Here is a 17,984-nt window from a genome sequence, read left to right as displayed (position 1 = left end):
GAAAAGGTTTCCTATAACGTCTTCTAGAAGCAAACGTAAGTGTGTATATGAGAAAAATATAAGAACGTTTTTAAAGAAAACATTTCTGAGACTCCCTGCAAGCAGCGTTTGCCACAAGAGCTCTGTCCCGTCCGCCTCATTTTCCAAGCGTGTCTGTTGGCAGGCCCTGCTGCTTCCTCCTGTACTTGACCGTTTTTATCACCTTCAGACTTCTGGAGGAGGAAGCCGCTGGAATGCAAACTTTCCACCTGTTTCAAGGTAACTTACTTGTGATCACTGCCAATACTTTTACTTACGGCCCTTTTTCTCACAGCAGCAAAGGCGAGGGCCCGCAGTGATCAGAATTAAAAAGAGTCACACCCTGTCCTTTGAGAAGCCTTCTTTGTGGCTGAAGGAATAAGCTTCGCAGAATTCTGGCCACTGGACCCTGGCACCCCCATGCCAGGACCGGAAGGACTCGGCTCGGGCAGCTGCAGCAACCTCCCCCCACCACACACACACACACACACACACACACACACACGCACACACACACGCCTCCGCCATGGTGAGGTCTCTGGCCCCGTGACAACTCCTGATGGGCTGGTCTGAGCAGCGCCACCGCCTCCAGGCTGCCCCCTCCCCGCCTACTCTGTCCCCATACCCACCCCTGCTGCGAAGCAATGTCTCCCACACCCCTAACTGTGCCGCCCCTTCCCGTAAAATGTAAAATCTTCCTCGGTGATTATCATTACCCTCAGGAGAGAACCTAACCCCTTCCTGTGGTCTGGCAGCCCGGGCCTGCTGGGGCCCCAATCTCTCCTTTTCCTCCACCCACAGGAGGCTCCTTTAATGCCACGCCAGCTGGCTTCTGTCCTTCCTCCGCCTGCGTGTTTTCTCCTCCGTGCTCCCTCCTCATGTTCACGGCCCCGGGTTCAAGGGCACCTCTCCGCGGGCTCCCTCCTCATCTTCACAGACAAGGGCACCTCTCCGCGGGCTCCCGAGGCTCCTCACAGCACTGGCACGTCTGCTTCTCCCAGGAGCCTTTGAGCCCCAGGCTGCAGGACTGTGCTTGTTGGAGGAATGTTCTTCCCAGTGTTAAAAATTTTTTTTAACGTTTATTTATTTTTGAGACAGAGAGAGACAGAGCACGAACAGAGGAGGGGCAGAGAGAGAGGGAGACACAGAATCTGAAACAGGCTGCAGGTTCCGAGCGGTCAGCACAGAGCCCGACGTGGGGCTCGAACTCACGGACCGTGAGATCATGACCTGAGCCGAGGTCGGACGCTTGACCGACTGAGCCACCCAGGCGCCCCTGTTCTTCCCAGTCTTAATCTTTCCTGTTGACTCTCTGCTTATGCAAGAAATGCACTTCAACGTCAAAAAGCCCTTGAACTTTCTGCTGGAAGGACACCTGACAAGCTAGTTATGGCAATTATTGATGAGCTGGTGCCAGAACTTTCAGAAGTTGTGAGCGAGCCAAACACCATCGGCTGTCAAGACTGTTCTTGGGGGTCCGTCACTGCTAGATCCCGCCGAGTTTCCAGGTTTTCCGGTCTGTGCGGTCAGAGCGGCGCGCCTCCCGGGCTGTTCTGCAGTAAGACTGGAGCACAGTGGGAGAACTGGGAGGAGCCGGTGTAGGTGGCCGGGCCGAGCTGCGGCGAAGTGGGAAGCCAGGCTGGCCGGCTGGCCAGGAGGGAGAGGGGACAGGCCCTAGACACAGCGGTCACGTCTGCGTGGCCACAACCGCGGCACCTACCGAGGTGTTCACTTCGTCCTGCATCCACTTCTCGTAGACTCAGACGCCCTCACATTTGATCACGTTGACTTCTTTTTTTTTTTTTTTTTTTAATTTTTTTTTTTTTTCAACGTTTTTTTTTATTTTTATTTTTGGGACAGAGAGAGACAGAGCATGAACGGGGGAGGGCAGAGAGAGAGGGAGACACAGAATCGGAAACAGGCTCCAGGCTCCGAGCCATCAGCCCAGAGCCCGACGCGGGGCTCGAACTCACGGACCGCGAGATCGTGACCTGGCTGAAGTCGGACGCTCAACCGACTGCGCCACCCAGGCGCCCCAAGATCACGTTGACTTCTGTCTGGCACTTCTGAAGCGTCTCTCTCATGCAGAGCTGGACCAGAAGAGGCACAGCCAAGGTGGAAAGTTCCAAATGAAGGGCCAGCTGGTCCACAAAAGGGATTGAATTCCTCCCTCCTGTGCCATAGCCACAGGGCCCCGCTGGCAGAAAGACGCCCTCATCTGCTTACCTAAGACCTGAAACTGCCACTTGTCGTCAAATACGACTTGACATCAGGCTGAACGATCGCTCCAGGGTTGCAGTGTGTAGATCTTCAACCTTTCATCCTTTATTTATTTATTTATTCATTTAGAGCGAGCGAGCGAGCAGGGGAGGGGCAGAGAGACAGAGGGAGAGAGTCCCTTACTGACAGTGCAGAGCCCAACACGGGGCGCGAACTCACGCACTGCGAGATCATGACCGGAGCTGAAATCAAGAGTCCGACACTTAACCGACGGAGCCCCCAGTCGCCCCTCTCATCCATCCTTCTAAAAACAATATATGATCTCTACATTTTCCTTTTGTTTTCCAAAAAAAAAATTAAAAAAAAATTTTTTTTTCTTAATGCTTTTATTTATTTTTGAGACAGAGAGAGAGCATGAGCAGGGAAGGGGCAGAGAGAGAGACACAGAATCTGAAGCAGTCTCCAGGCTCTGAGCCATCAGCACAGAGCTCGATATGGGGCTCGAACTCACAGACTGTGAGATCATGACCTGAGCCGAAGTCGGACGCTCAACTGACTGAGCCACCCAGGCGCCCCAAAAAAGCATTTTTTAAAACCCTACCTTTCCACAAATATTCCTGGACTTCTGCCCCAAAGCCTTTAGTCTTAGAAACTAAAGGTGATTCACACACAGGGACCCAATGAGTGGCAACAGGCAGCTGGCCCAGGCTCGCCCCACGGACTTGCATCCCGAGATGGGGACCCCTCCCCTCCCCCAAGCCGACCGAGGACGCTGAAGGACAGCAGCAAGGGGACGAAAGGGCAGGTGTCACCCCCGCTGTGTTCCACCGGTTCACCACCCTCCAGAACTGTACCCCAGTGTCATCTTCTTACAGGTTCCTTATCAGGAAGCGTTAAAGCAGTCACCCCAACAACTCACGGCTTTTCCGAGCTACCCACACACGAAGAAGCGCCAGGAGGCGCCAGGAGTGTTCAGTGACCCCTCCTCATTTGTCACCTCACTATTGCCTAAATCATCTGCTTTACAGGTGAACTCTGTCAACCAGCTCTCCCAACCACCCTCAGTTTTCCACTATAATTTGAGAGATTTTATCTTAATTGTAGCAGAGTTAGCTCTTCTGCGCTCCCCAGTAAATACATGTTCTGTTTTTGTTCACCCCAGAACTGCTATTTAAAAGGGAGGAGAAGGAGCTTGGGGGAGGAAAAAGTCCTTCTGTAAAAGGAAGACTCCCTTTGAGGTTAGAATAATTACCGTAATTTACGGCTGTCACAGCAGCAGCATGGAATGCACGGCTCCCTCACAGTGGAGTGGCTGTCTCGGGCGGGACAGGAGGCGGGGCCGCGCAGGCTAGAACCCATCAGCTCTGCTGGCGAGCAGCCAGGACAAGGAAAGGAACGTGCCTGTACGTACTTGTCACACTGAGCGTTCATCACCGTGTCTGGGAGGGAACAACCCCCCTCCCGTTTTTTCTCTTTCTGGTAAACTGCCAGCCAGGCAGCCCCACGGGGGGGGGGGGGGGGCTTCTCCTCCTCCAGCTCTGCAGGCCCAGCCTCCTTCTCCACCCCTTCCCGCTTACAGCAGGCTCCTGGGCTCTCCCGGCACAGTCCCAGGCCCACCTCCCCACGAGGAGCCAGGATTTGGAACCAAAGACTTTCCCCTAGGCCCTCCTTCCCGGAAGTGCCTGCACAGAACACGAAGCTCCTGAGTGAAGGCGTCACACTGCACCACTGGGGAAACCGGTGGGCAACGATGAAAGGAACAGATGCTGGCAAAACGTGGTGTCCCTGCAGGTCTGCGGTCCTGACACTTCGGGGCTGGGAACTGAAAGTCTTCCTTCTGGAGGGCTGGGATCCCAGCCTCCCGTTCTAGACAGACGTAGACACATCAGCATTCCGTATTCAGCAGTACGTAAAGGACTAAACAGGGTTTATACTGGGAGTGAAACGTTGGCTTCACATCAGAAATCAGCCAATCCTGATAGAGGAACACAATCCCCCAACGAAGTTAGTCTTCTCAAAAACAAAGTCAAATCTGGATGTGGTCAAGGCTCTAGATTGCAGCTGTCAATTTACAGGAGACACACAGATCGGAGGAACATGGTACATTACGCCCTGGGAAAGCAACAGCAGAACACAGTTTGTGGAAAATTCAAAAGGACACATCCTTCCCCTCCTCCCGCATAAACTACTTTGAAAAAAGGAAGGGGACGGAGTCAAAACCTATAGATCAAAAAGTAACCAAAAGAATGTCAATAAATCACAATTTGTAGCCCTAATGTGAATCCTGATACAAGAAAACTGTAAAAGCAAAACAAAACAAAAAAAGCAAAAAACATTTCTAAGATAACTGAAGAAATCTAAAAAAAAAAAAAACCTGAATGCTGAACATTTGCTGAAGTTGTATTTTAGTTATTATGTTTATATATATATATATATATTTTAAAGTTCGTATCTCTTTTTTAAAATTTTTTTTAACACATTTAGTTTTGAGAGGCAGAGCATGAGCAGGTGAGGGGCAGAGAGACACAGAGACAGAATCTGAAGCAGGCTCCAGGCTCTGAGCTGTCAGCACAGAGCCCGACGCAGGGCTTGAACTCATGAACTGTGAGACCATAACCCGAGCTGAAGTCAGCCACTCAACCAACTTAGCCACTCAGGCGCCCCTATTTCTTTCTTTTTTTTTTTTCAAGTTTACTTATTTTGAGAGAGACAGGGAGAGAGAGAGAATGAGCAGAGGAGGGACAGAGAGAAAAGCCCAAGCAGGACGGCAGTGTTAGCACAGAGCCCAACACGGGGCTCAAACCCACGAACCATGAGATCATGACCTGAGCTGACATCAAGAGTCGGATGCTTAACGGACTGAGCAACCCAGACGCCCCCATATGTAACTGTAAAAGATACGAACTTTTGAACTCTAAAAAATAGTAAGCATTAAAAAAAAAAGTTAAAAAAAATATGAACTTTGGGGCGCCTGGGTGGCTCAGTCGGTTAAACGTCCATCTCTTGATTTTGGCTCAGGTCACCATCTCACAGTTGTGACTGAGCCCTGCGTCCAGATCCACGCTGGGCGTGGGGCCTGCTTGGGATTCTCTTTCTCCCTCTCTCTCTCTGCCCCGCCTCCCCTCTCAAAACATTAAAAAAAAAAAAAAAAAAGATACATACGAAATTTTACAAATGAAATGTTCCTTTTTTTTAACTTTTGAGAGACAGAGCATGAGCGGGAGAGGGGCAGAGAGAGAAAAAGAGAGAGACTCACACACACACACACACACACACACACACACAGAATCAGAAGCAGGCTCCAGGCTCCGAGCTGTCAGCACAGTGCCTGACACGGGGCTCAAACCCAAGAACCATGAGATCATGACCCGAGCTGAAGTCAGAGCTGAAGTCAGACGCTTAACCCTGAGCCACCGAGGCGCTCCACAAATGAAATGTGAAATCTGATATTTGCCACAAAGTAATCTGGGAGCCGGGAATGGAATGGATGGGTAAAGATGAAATAAACACCCCCAAGCGGACAGGGGTAGAAGCAGGGTGCTGGATACACAGCATTCTTTACACTCTTCTGGTTTTGCAAGTTTGACATTTCCCATAAATAACAAAAATAGAAAATAAAGGAATGCATTTCTCCACATGAACAGAACAAGGGGAAACCCTGTAACTGCTTCACTCCATGAAGAAACAGCGTGCGGGGACATCTGAACAGGAGGCAGAGAGTGAGAAAGGCCCCTTTCAACCCTGACTCTGCTGGGTAACACCAGGCCAGTCACAGCCAGGCCCTGGGCTGTTTAAAGTCCTCTGCTCCAGCTTTAATTTTCTTCCAACTAATTTATTGAAAGCCTTTTAAACACTAGAAATATCCATGCTTATTTTAAAACCCTCTGATGAGGCTGCCTGGGTGGCTTAGTCAGTTGAGAATCCGATTCTTGATTTTGGCTCAGGTCACGATCCCAGGGTTGTGGGATCAAGCCCTGTGCTAGGCTCTGCATCAGGATCTGTGCTGAGTGTGGAGCCTGCTTAAGATTCTCTCTCTCTCTCTCTCTCTCTCTCTCTCTCTCTGTCCCTCTCCCCTGCTCATGGGCACGTGCGCTCTCTAAAAAAAAAAAAAATTTTTTTTTAAAGTTTGTTTAAAAATAAATAAATAAATAAAATCCTCTGATGAGACCACTCACCACTTTCTCATTTGTCTAGTATTTAACTTCCCTCATGTGTTTACTCTGAAGCTACACTTGAGGGGAGGGGACTGTTGAAAATCATTCTCTTTAATGAAAATCTAAGCAAAATATGGGATCAGGACTCCCACTATTTATCTGTAAATATTACCTCTCCTGCTGAGGGCCTGTTTGGGCTTTTTTTTTTTTTTTGATCCAAAAGTTACTAGAAGAGAAATGTTAATTCACTATCCTCTAGATACAGGAACTATAATATAGATATTCTTTATGAGCAAGCGCTGTGATCTTGAGGAAATTTTCCATCTTATTGCACTGAGGTTTTCTGGTCTGTACAATGGGGAGGGTAAAAGCACCTACTTCACAGAACCGTGTGAAGAAGAAAACAGGCAAAGTTCACAGACCAGCGGGTGCAAACACTTGGTTAACGCGACCTAGTGCCGTGTTGATGAATCCAGGACTACAAGCAAATAGTCTACTTTATACATTTTTAATGTTTACTTATTTTTGAGAGAGAGATAGAGAGAGAGAGACACAGCATGAGCATGGGAGGAGCAGAGAGAGAGAGACACAGAATCTGAAGCAGGCTCCAGGCTGCCAGTTGTCAGCACAGAGGCTGACACGGGGCTCAAACTCGGAACAGCCAGATCGTGACCTGAGCCGAATTCGGACTCTTAACCTGCTGAGCCAACCAGGCGTCCCAGGACTACAAGCAAACAGTAATGTGTATAATGTAACCACTGCTTCTCTAACTTGTGAGCTCATTTTTTTTTTAAATTTTTTTTTTTTTTCAACGTTTTTTTATTTATTTGTGGGACAGAGAGAGACAGAGCATGAACGGGGGAGGGACAGAGAGAGAGGGAGACACAGAATCGGAAACAGGCTCCAGGCTCTGAGCCATCAGCCCAGAGCCTGACGCGGGGCTTGAACTCACGGACCGTGAGATCGTGACCTGGCTGAAGTCGGACGCTTAACCGACTGCGCCACCCAGGCGCCCCTTGTGAGCTCATTTTTATTTTTTTTTAACGTTTATTTATTTTTGAGACAGAGAGAGACAGAGCATGAACGGGGGAGGGTCAGAGAGAGGGAGACACAGAATCCGAAACAGGCTCCAGGCTCTGAGCCGTCAGCACAGAGCCCGATGCGGGGCCCGAACTCACAGACAGCGAGATCATGACCTGAGCTGAAGTCGGCCGCTTAACCGACTGAGCCACCCAGGCACCCCTTGTAAGTTCATTCTTAGACTCCCCCATAAAATCCTGATGCTACACTTCAATAAACCTGGGCAGGGGAAACTAGACAAACCAATAAATAATTAAAGATCCTGGTGCCCGGGGCCACATCCCAGACCTATCACCTCAGAATCTCAGGGGGTGGGGAGAGGGGGTGGTATTTTTTTAAAGTCTTCCAGATGATTCCAAATGTGCAAACACTTTTAGGAGCCGATGATGTAAACTACAGAGACAAGGAATAAACAGGTGTTAAGTGCCTAGAAAATACTTAATTTTAGAGCTGACTTTTTTTTTTTAATGTTTATTTATTTTGAGGGGGGAGGGGCAGAGAGCGAGAGAGGGAGAGAGGGAGAGAGAATCCCAAGCAGGCTCCCCACCGTCAGTGCAGAGCCTGATGCAGGGCTCCATCTCTCAAACCATGAGATCATGACCTGAGTTGAAATCAAGAGTCCTAGCTGACTTTTTCAGTGGGCTTGGAAGAAAAAGTGGTACCAGAGACAGCAGATGGGAATAAATCATGTAGGTCCTAAAGCAGCTTTCCTGAACTCAAGTGGAGAACAAAGAATTAACGAAAAAGATGTAGTGAGGATGTGGAGAAAGGGGAACCTTCCTACACCGTTGATAGGAATGCAAACTGGTATAGGCACTCTGGACAACAATACAGAGGTTTGTCAAACATTAAAAATAGGACTACCCCATGGTCCAGTAATCACACCACTGGGTATGCATCCAAAAAATACAAAAACACTAAATCGAAGGGATACACGTATATAATGGAATATTCAGCCATAAAAAAGAATGAAAGCTTGCCATTTGCAACAACTTTGATGGATCCAGAAAGTATAATGCTAAGTGAATAAGTCAGAGAAAGACAAATACCATACGATTCACTCATATATGGAATTTAAGAAACAAAACAAATAAGCAAATGAAAAAAAAAAAAGAGAGAGATAAACTAAGAAACAGACTCTTAACTGCAGAGAATCAATGGTCACCAGAGAGGAGGTGGGGGGTGGGAGATGGGGATGAAGGAGGGCACCTGTTGGGATGAGCACCAGGTGATGTAAGGAAGTGTTGAATCACTGTATTGTACACCTGAAACTAATATAACAGTGTATGTTATACTGAAATTAAAATTAAAAACTTGGGGCGCCTGGGTGGCTCAGTCGGTTGGGCGGCCGACTTTGGCTCAGGTCATGATCTCGCGGTCGGTGGGTTCGAGCCCCGCGTCGGGCTCTGTGCTGACAGCTCAGAGCCTGGAGCCTGTTTCAGATTCTGTGTCTCCCTCTCTCTCAGACCCTCTCCCGTTCATGCTCTGTCTCTCCCTGTCTCAAAAATAAACGTTAAAAAAAAAAAATTAAATTAAAAACTTAATAAAAAATATGTTGTGTGAACTAGACATACAGGATTAAAATATATCTATTTAAATAAAGAAAACAGAAGGTTCACGACCTGTTACTTTTAAGAAGACCTAATATCTATGGGGCGGGGTGCTGGGTGGCTCAGTCGGTTAAGCGCCAGATTTCGGCTCAGGTCATGATCTCACAGTTCGTGGGTTCGAGCCCCATGTCAGGCCCTGTGCTGATGGCTCAGAGCCTGGAGCCTGCTTTGGTTTCTGTGTCTCCCTCTCTCTCTGCTCCTGTCCCACTTGCGCTCACACTCTCTCTCTCAAAAATAAGTAACCATTAAAAAAAAAAAAAAGGCCTAATATTTAAAATCAAAGTCTGAAAGACAACAATCTCTCTGGGCAGCAGGAATTGAACTACCGGGACAGAGCCAGCCATGTACTCAGCGAGCACAGGGAGATACGCCCAAACAAACAGGAAACACAAATCGCCCTGAAGTAAAAACTGATCCTGTAAGTTCTGTGCAAGATCTAGCACAATGGGGCGCACGTCCTACAAAAACACAGCAGCAGTTTCCGCAGGAAAGCAGGGCCAGGTCTGACTCACAGGCAGCTTATCCACTCGTCGGCATCACAATCCACACCTTCACAAGTTCAGGCGGCCCAACGGGTGAGCAGCCCCCTGCTCCACTGTCACTTGGGACAACAAAAGGAAGAAAGGTCTCATCCTGAGGATTAGACCCACGGTAAGACTGACTTCAGCAAAAGGGTATGTGACAATAAAGGAAACCTTGTTTGGGTGTTTTTTTAAAGATTTTATTTTTAAGTAATCTCTTCACTCAGTGTGGGGCTCACAACCCCAAGATCAAAGGTCGCATGCTCTACCGACTGAGCCAGCCAGGTGCCCCTTGGGCACCCTAGTTCACAAAATAAGCTAGGGTAAGTCCTCATCCTAGGGACAGTTGGTTGATGTTACGTTTGCCTGCCCGGAGCATTTTCAGATACCTGTTGAATACCTTGCTGCCCAAAGACTGAGATGCTGGGTGGGTTTCTACATTGTAGGAATGAAAGTCCCTGCTGTGGCCACTGTAACAGGAAGCTGAGCTAGAGACCGGGGGTCTGGGTGACCAGTTGCCCTGTTAACTTCTTCTCTAAACTACAAACCAGGCAGAACTTCAAAGCTGCATTTATAAAAGAATGTTAACGGGCAACAGGCTAAAATAAATGAAAATTTACAGGCAGGCTCATTTTGGAATTCTTAACCGGCTTTTTTATCCCGGGCTTTCCAGGCCCCCTCCTTAGCCTGTTGGCAAAAGGAAGTGTTAGTATTTGTATGCTTTGTTTAAATATTTTAACTGCAGCGCATTCCACAGTTAGACGACATTTTCTTGTGACAGGTGGACTCAAGGCTTAGAACTCCACTGACAAAAAAAAAAATCCTTTCCCAAAAAAGTGCAATTGATAAAAACTGTCATTCTCTGTTGCTATAGATATTGATCTTTGTGGACCTTCAACCTGTAACATGCGTGTATGCAAATAGCTTCCAAACAAGAAAAACTATTCAACGTGAAGTCCCACAAAAGTCGATGATAACGTGTGCCATAGCTTGAAGAAAAGGACTAATAATCTTGACGAAGCCAAAACACAGACCCAAAACAAAACAAAACAAAAACATGCTGTGCACATCAAGAGCCGTTTAAGAAAGAACAACCTTCGGGAAGAAATAAGGTAGGTAACAAACTCGCTACAGCTGACTCGGAGGTACGAGTTAGCAAAAGTTCCGACCACCAACAGTCCCCGGCGTGACAGCGACACCCTCAGTTCCTAGAGACCAAGGGAGTTGACGCAGGGCACTTGGGGGCCCCTCGCGCCGGGGACTCCCCACTCGCCACGCCCCTGTCCCCCGCGGGCCGCGGGCGCTGCTCCGCGCCAGGCCCGGACGGGCTCAAGGACCTCGCTCCCGGAGAGCTGACGCCGCAGCCCGGCACGAAGGGGTGCGGGACCCACAGGTGTCCCTGAGGAGCGCCGCCTGGGTGTGTCGCCACCTGCGGTCCCCCGTCCCGGCCCACCCTCTGCAGGAATCCCGCTTACCCGGCTCGGCGCCGTATCCCTGCGCTCCCCAGCTCGCTCGGGAGCGAGCTGACAGCCTGGTCCAGAGAAGGCGCGGCAGAGCGGAGAGACCAGAGCTCTCCTACAGGGCCGCAAGGCGGCCATCGCCCGCGTCCCCCGGCTGCCGCGGCGCACGGCAGCGTCGCGCCGGCGCGAGAGGCTGCGTTACGGCACGGTCGCAAAGCCGGCGGGAGGGAGCGGCGCGGCCGACGGTGCGCTTTCCCAGCGTGGCACCGGCCGCAGGGTGGACCCGGCGAGGGCGCAGGGCGCTGGCGGCCGCTCTTGGGCCGCGGCGGTTCCGGGCTGTTGTGCCAGGCGATAGTGGCCGGCGCGGCCCGGGCGCGGCGCGGCGCCGGAGGACGTTTTCCCAGGGCGGGGGCTGTTCGGCCCCGGGGCGGGGCCGCGGGCCGGCGACCGCGGGAGCGGCGGAGTCGCTGGGCGTCGGCGGCGGAGTGCGCGATGGCGCGGGCGGCACAGGTGAGCGCGGCGCGGCGGCGGCTGGCGGGCCCGTGGGCGACCCCGGCCCCGGCGCGACCCCCGCTCCGGCCCGGCCGGCCGGGCCTCGGCGCCGCGCCGTCCTCGCGTCCGACGCGGGCCGGCCCGCTCGTCTCCCTCCCGGGGCCTCCTCCCGCCCGGGGGCTCCGCGGCCCCGGCCCAGAGCGGCCGCCCCCTCCCCGCGCTGGCCATTGTGAGGTCAGGGCCGGCGGGCGCGTTGGGGGCCCGGGCGAGACGCCCGGAGCGGCCGCTGCGGCCAGTAGCTGCCGCGCCACCGCCGGCCCCTTCACCGGCCGCCCGGTTCAGACCTAGCCGGCTGGGGTGAGAGGGATGCAGCCAGGGGCTCAGCTCCGGTGCCGCACCCCGTAAAGGGCTGACCTTCCACATCGCCATCTCACCTCGGGAAGCCAAGACCAAACCAGCTTAGACTCTTCTGGGTAAAGTGCTGGCAGAGAAGGGCGAGGGGGGCGGAGAGGAAGAAGCCGGGCAGCCCGCCCTTCGCGGGGCTCCAGAGGCATGTTCCTGGCCGGGACACCCACAGGGGGTCGGTTTCCATTGATGACCCACTCTCCCATTGAGCTGTGATGGAGACCCGAGAGCTTGGGGGGAAATGCGTTAAGCCGTTCTCGACTCCTGATGGGAGGCTAATGAACGAATTGCTCCTAGCTGTCACATGTTTGGGGGAGGGGGCGGCGAACGTGACCGGGGCTGGGGAGGTACTAGCCCTCCAAAGCCCATCGTGGTGCTTTTAACACGGTACCAGTCACTTGTCCCTCTCCGGGCAATTTTCTACTTCTGCAGGGAAGGTTTGCGAGGTGCTAGAAGGGTGCGGGGAGAAACGGGGTAACTTTGTACGCGTGCATGAAGGGTGGTGAGGAACGGTAGAAGTGGGGACTTTTGGTGGCGATTGGGATGCAGTGTTATTTGTTTTATTTAATTACCTTTTTCTGGAAACTAAGCATAGCTCTTTGGCCAGGTGAGTGCTTAGATGGCACTGTTCCCATGTGAAGGTAAAAAGATAAGAGGCCACTGTTTTACATCCCCCAAAGGTGCCTGCTGTTGCCATCAGCCAGGTTCCAACGTTAATACCTAAGATACTTGTTCTGTTTCTAAGATGATAGCCGATTTCATTCTGTTGGTATGAAGACCTAGGCTGCTCTCTTACATTTGAGGAAACTCGAAATTCACAGGCACAGAGCTCCAACTCAGTCCACACTGCAGTAAGCCGTTGTTCTTAATCTCTGCTGTGTGTAGGTGATTTTCAGGAAGGTGGATTAGTCACTCTTTCTGCACTTGAGTATGATTGTTGTTTGGATCACAGCAATGCCGGGCCCTTTTTTTTCCCAATGCTTATTTTTGAGAGAGAGTATGCACAATAGGGGGAGGGGGAGGGAGAGAGGGAGACCCAGAATCCGAAGCGGGCTCAGGCTCTGAGCTGCCAGCACAGAGCCTGACGCGGGGCTCGAACCCACGAACCATGAGCTCATGGCCTGAACTGAAGTTCAGACACTCAGCTGACTGAGCCACCCAGGGGCCCCGGGCCCTTTTTCTTAAATATATTTTTTTAAATGAGAATCTCAGGATAAATATACAGTCACCGTTCTGAAGAGGCTTTGTGTAATTTGTCATTCTTGTCATTTTTTAGTGCTTCTAAAACTGAACACAGCAAAAGTATGGATATGGGAAATCAACATCCATCCATCAGTAGGCTTCAGGAAATCCAAAAGGAAGTGAAAAGTATAGAACAGCAAGTAATTGGCTTCAGTGGTCTGTCAGATGACAAGAATTACAAGAAACTGGAGAGGATTTTAACAAAACAGCTTTTTGAAATAGACTCTGTAGATACTGAAGGAAAAGGAGACATTCAGCAAGCGAGGAAGAGGGCAGCACAAGAGACGGAGCGTCTTCTCAAAGAGTTAGAGCAGAATGCAAACCACCCACACCGGATCGAGATACAGAACATTTTTCAAGAAGCCCAGTCCCTGGTGAAAGAGAAGATTGTGCCCTTTTACAGCGGGGGCAACTGTGTAACTGATGAATTTGAAGAAGGCATCCAAGACATCATTCTGAGGCTGACACACGTCAAGACCGGGGGAAGATCTCCCTGCGCAAAGCAAGGTATCACACTTTAACCAAAATCTGTGCCGTGCAGGAGATTATCGAAGACTGCACGAAAAGGCAGCCTTCCCTGCCGCTCTCCGAGGACGCGCATCCTTCAGTTGCCAAAATTAACTCTGTGATGTGTGAGGTGAACAAGGCCAGGGGCACTCTGATTGCACTGCTGATGGGAGTGAACAATAATGAGACCTGCAGGCACTTATCTTGTGTGCTCTCGGGGCTGATCGCGGATCTGGACGCTCTGGATGTGTGCGGGCGGACGGAGATCCGAAATTACCGCCGGGAGGTAGTGGAAGATATCAACCAGTTACTGAAATATTTGGATTTAGAAGAGGAAGCAGATAGCACCTACGCATTTGACCTGGGACAGAATCATTCCATCTTAAAGATAGAAAAGGTCCTCAAGAGAATGAGAGAAATAAAAAACGAGTTCCTTCGAGCACAGAATCCTCCTGAATTGTACCTGAGCTCCAAAACAGAATTGCAGGGGCTGATCGGACAGCTGGACGAGGTAAGTCTGGAGAAGAACCCTTGCATCCGGGAGGCTCGGAGAAGAGCGGTGATCGAGGTGCAGACCCTCATCACTTACATCGACTTGAAGGAGGCCCTGGAGAAGAGGAGGTCCTTCGCTTCCGAGGAGCACCCGTCCCATAAAGCGGTCTGGGACATCCTGGGAAACTTGTCCGAGATCCAGGGAGAGGTTCTTTCATTTGATGGGAACCGAACGGACAAGAACTACATCCGGCTGGAAGAGCTGCTCACCAAGCAGCTGCTCGCCCTGGACGCCGTGGACCCTCAAGGGGAAGAGCAGTGCAAAGCCGCCAGGAAGCAGGCGGTGAAGCTCGCCCAGAACATCCTCAGCTATCTCGACCTGAAATCCGACGAATGGGAGTACTAACGTACCACAGGCCTCACGGTGGCGAGTTCTGCTCTGCACTTTATATATCCTTCTGTGTGTTTAGAGAGAGCTTTCGGTTCGTGGAGCCGAAATGGAATTTATACGTGCATATTTCAATCTCGCTATTTATGATTTAAGCAAATTCTATTTGGTATCTCTGCTGCTTTTGATGTTGCAAAACGAATATGATTACAGCACATTAACTTTTCCATTTGGATCATTATTTGTATGTTGTGGTGTGGTTTTTGGCGTTTTTTTTCATCAGAAAGTGGAATTGGGCAGCTCTTGTGATCTCTAAGTGGGTTGTGCAGGCATTAAAATGCAGACATTTCAGGATCTACATGTAGGCATAACCTCATACGATACTAGAACAATTATGAGAAGGGGGAAGATTTTTGGTTAAGTGGAAGTAACGTCCAAACACAAAAGCAATACGGTGATGTGTTTTATTATGCTGAGTAGAGCAGAAGGCTTTTTTTCCCCCTTAATTTCTAAGGCCTGATTGGTCCAACCCAAGTTAATAGGGTGGGGGTTTTTTTGTTTGTTTTCAGATTTTCTGTTTTTTTCATAAGCGTTTTTTGTTTGAAAAATGGTGTCTGTATTTTCCCCCATACTCTGCACTTAGAGGGGAAAATCTTATTTTTGTGTGCAACGTAAGACAATTATGAAAGCTAATAGCAAAGAAACCTTTGAGACTGCATCGAAGAAGGGATCAAACATCAAATTGCCTTCAAGTTGCCCTTGTTTGCACAACCTGAATCTATAATTTTCCGTAGTAATTAGTACGGATGGGAGCATTTAGGTAAGGGTAAGAGACCTTTAGAACAAAAAAGAAAGAGAAAAGGAAACACCCTTACCTGTAGCAGGGTGATGAAAACCGGAGATTAGTTACCAATGTCAGGCTGCTGACACTAAGCCAGCACGTCTGAACGTGGTGCGGCATGGGCTGCCTCTGTCGTTCGAGACCGTGTGATGGACAGACTCCCTGAACCCACCCGCTGCTATCCTACAGCGTCTGAGAGCAGAACCCGCCGGGAGCTGTGTGGGACCAGATGTCTCCAGCTTGTCTGAGGAAGTTCGCTACTCGCAGCATCCCACACCCTCTACTCTGGGACGAAGCCGCAAAACAGCTCTGAGCACCTGCCGCTCCTTAGCTCGTGTCACTGGTCCCCGGGTGTTTCTCTAGTGCCCGCGAGAGCCAGTCAGGTCTGTCCACGCGGGACGTGTCTTTTCTCCTGCTGAAGGCATGCGTCTTTCTGTCACTGCTTTCTGAGGATTCAGTTTCATGGCTGCCAGTCTATGGGAACAAAAGAATTTCCCAAAGTTCTGAAGTGCCTCCATAACATGTCGGTCCCAGTATTGTAACAAACAGACTACTCTTTTCTGTTCCCACTTTTCACAGAAGATCCTGTTAGAGCACATCTTTTGGACCCTATAGTCTGTAATTTTCTCTCAGAGATACTAATTTGGTAAACTGTGTAAGCAGCTAAAAGTAGGAGATAAGGGAATAGCCCTAAACACCTAAAAATGATAAAAGTGTGGCCCTAACAGATTTTCACTTCGTCCCATAATGAAAAGCCCTTGATGTGTCTTTCCTGCTAGAAGTGTTCTAGATGCAGTGGGCGGTGGGGTCAAAGGCCCTGGCACATGTGCACAGGGCTTTCGCGTGTTGGGACCTTGAGCCCCTCCCTGTGCACACCCCGCCCCTGGCCCCTGCGGGTTCCCAGTGCAGGTCACTGGCAGCTCATTTTGGCCAAAGGCCTTTTAGGCTTGCTGTTCTGCACGCTAATTTTAGGGCCCTTTTAAATCTCGGAGTTTTTAAATTCAGTGCCGTCTCAGTCACCCCGCTGGGAGATCAGGGCTGACTCCGCCGCATTAGGCGTATCCTGCGCAAGGCGCCAATTTCAATGTCAGATTTGGAAGTCTGGCGTCAGCATTTCCTTCACAAGCATCCGTTGTTCTTTGAAAAGGGACCTTCCAGTGCTGTTCATTTCAAACAAGGTCGGCCGTAGCTCTGGCGGCGCTGGCCCGTGTCGCTAAGCCCGGAGCACTGGTCTGAGGGCACCGATGTCTTGCGTGGAGCCATGTGGATTTCCCGCGTGGGTTATTTTGGTCACGGAGGTGATCGGGTCAGCCTTGAGTGAGCGTTCAGGCACGACGTTTCCCGTCTCCCAGCCTGTTCCGGTTCCTTACGCCTGATTATTCTCCCTTAAGGAGCCCTGGTGACGCGGGATTCAGCGCTTCCTGTCCCTCGCAGGGCGGTGTCTGTTAATGGGGCCTGCCGCGTGTAACCATAAACCGGGCTCGTCACATTGTATTTTCATGACCTTACGTGAGGAGAACCTGTACTGGAAGTAAATCCTACCCCTCAAAACGTTTGGCCTTGGGTCTGCATTAAACGGTATAGTCCATGTTCAAGCAAAAACTGGCTGGGAATGTTTGCTTTCTTTACCTCCCGTGCAGACAGCTTTGCCTTCAGGGCGGTCCTTACCCAAATTAGATTCAAGTCAACCGACCTATAATGAAGTAGTTGTGAAAATAAAGGTAGTGAGTCTCCGCAGTACAGTGGGATGCTTTATTTTGCTACGACGACGCCTTGGCGTGTAGTGTATCTGTTACAAGGTATCGTGTGTGAGACGGGGAGGGGGGGCATCGCTTTTTCTCATGTTTTACTTGGCCAGTTTTTATCTGGTTTTTGAAAGTCTAAGCTTATCCTATACACACAGGTTATTTTTGAGCAAAGCTTTTCAGCTTTCAACGTGTCTAGTATTTTTCTAAGAATAACCGAAGGACTATTTGCCATTGGTTTTGATGTACAATACAGATGTGTTACCCCAGCGTGTTGGTTCCTGTCCCCTCTCTATTCGTTGTATGACTATTGTAACCGTATGTCTGAAATAATGCAGTATTTTGAGATATTAGTGTGCCCTTAATTATTAATGAAATAAAAATCTCTTAGCTTATCTTTGCAGTGGAGAAAGGATAGGAGTCTGAGGTGTGAGTTCTGTTCTGATGTGTTCACCTTCACTGACTGCCTGCTTTGGGGAGGAAAAGGTCTTGCTCGAGCGGGCCAGGCGAGGGGAAGGTGGGCTCCGTAGGTCCGTTCGGTGGCAGTGGCCTAAGAAGGTGACAGCACTAAGCACGGGCCAGGGTCCTGTGGCAGGTGAAGGGGTACCTGTGTAAAAAGCCCCGGAAGCGTGGGCGCCGGAGAGCGGCCCCCCGGGGCCCGCGCACAGGAGTTGACCTCGCCCTAGGAAAGGGGGGAGTCTGGGGAGCTCCTCCCCCCGGAGAAAAGGCTTGAGTTGAGGTACTGAAGCTCACCCCGTGTGGAGGAGCTCGGAGTCCTGACCTGTCGGTCCTTCCGGGGCTCCCAAGAT

General features: G+C 50.5%; 2 protein-coding genes across 2 annotated transcripts in view; one reads left to right on the top strand and one right to left on the bottom strand.

The window, feature by feature from the left end:
* The window catches only part of LOC122223175 (cytochrome c oxidase assembly factor 8), a 29,500-nt gene extending 18,064 nt beyond the window's left edge, over positions 1 to 11,436 (bottom strand). The window contains exon 1 of the mRNA XM_042944410.1: positions 11,079 to 11,436. Within this exon, the coding sequence (XP_042800344.1) occupies positions 11,079 to 11,201 (123 nt within the window). The 5' untranslated portion in view covers positions 11,202 to 11,436. The remainder of the gene's footprint in view (positions 1 to 11,078) is intronic.
* Positions 11,437 to 11,525: 89 nt separating this feature from the next.
* On the top strand, positions 11,526 to 14,816 carry BAG5 (BAG cochaperone 5). Its single transcript, XM_042944408.1, is given in 3 exon segments — positions 11,526 to 11,573; positions 13,237 to 13,685; positions 13,688 to 14,816. Coding segments are annotated over 2 exon segments (1,341 nt in total). The 5' UTR covers positions 11,526 to 11,573; positions 13,237 to 13,264; the 3' UTR covers positions 14,608 to 14,816.
* Positions 14,817 to 17,984: the final 3,168 nt, after the last annotated feature.

This window comes from Panthera leo, chromosome B3 (genome assembly GCF_018350215.1).
Source record: "Panthera leo isolate Ple1 chromosome B3, P.leo_Ple1_pat1.1, whole genome shotgun sequence".
Classification (NCBI taxonomy): domain Eukaryota; kingdom Metazoa; phylum Chordata; class Mammalia; order Carnivora; family Felidae; genus Panthera; species Panthera leo.
This window is presented reverse-complemented; position numbering and strand designations above follow the sequence as displayed.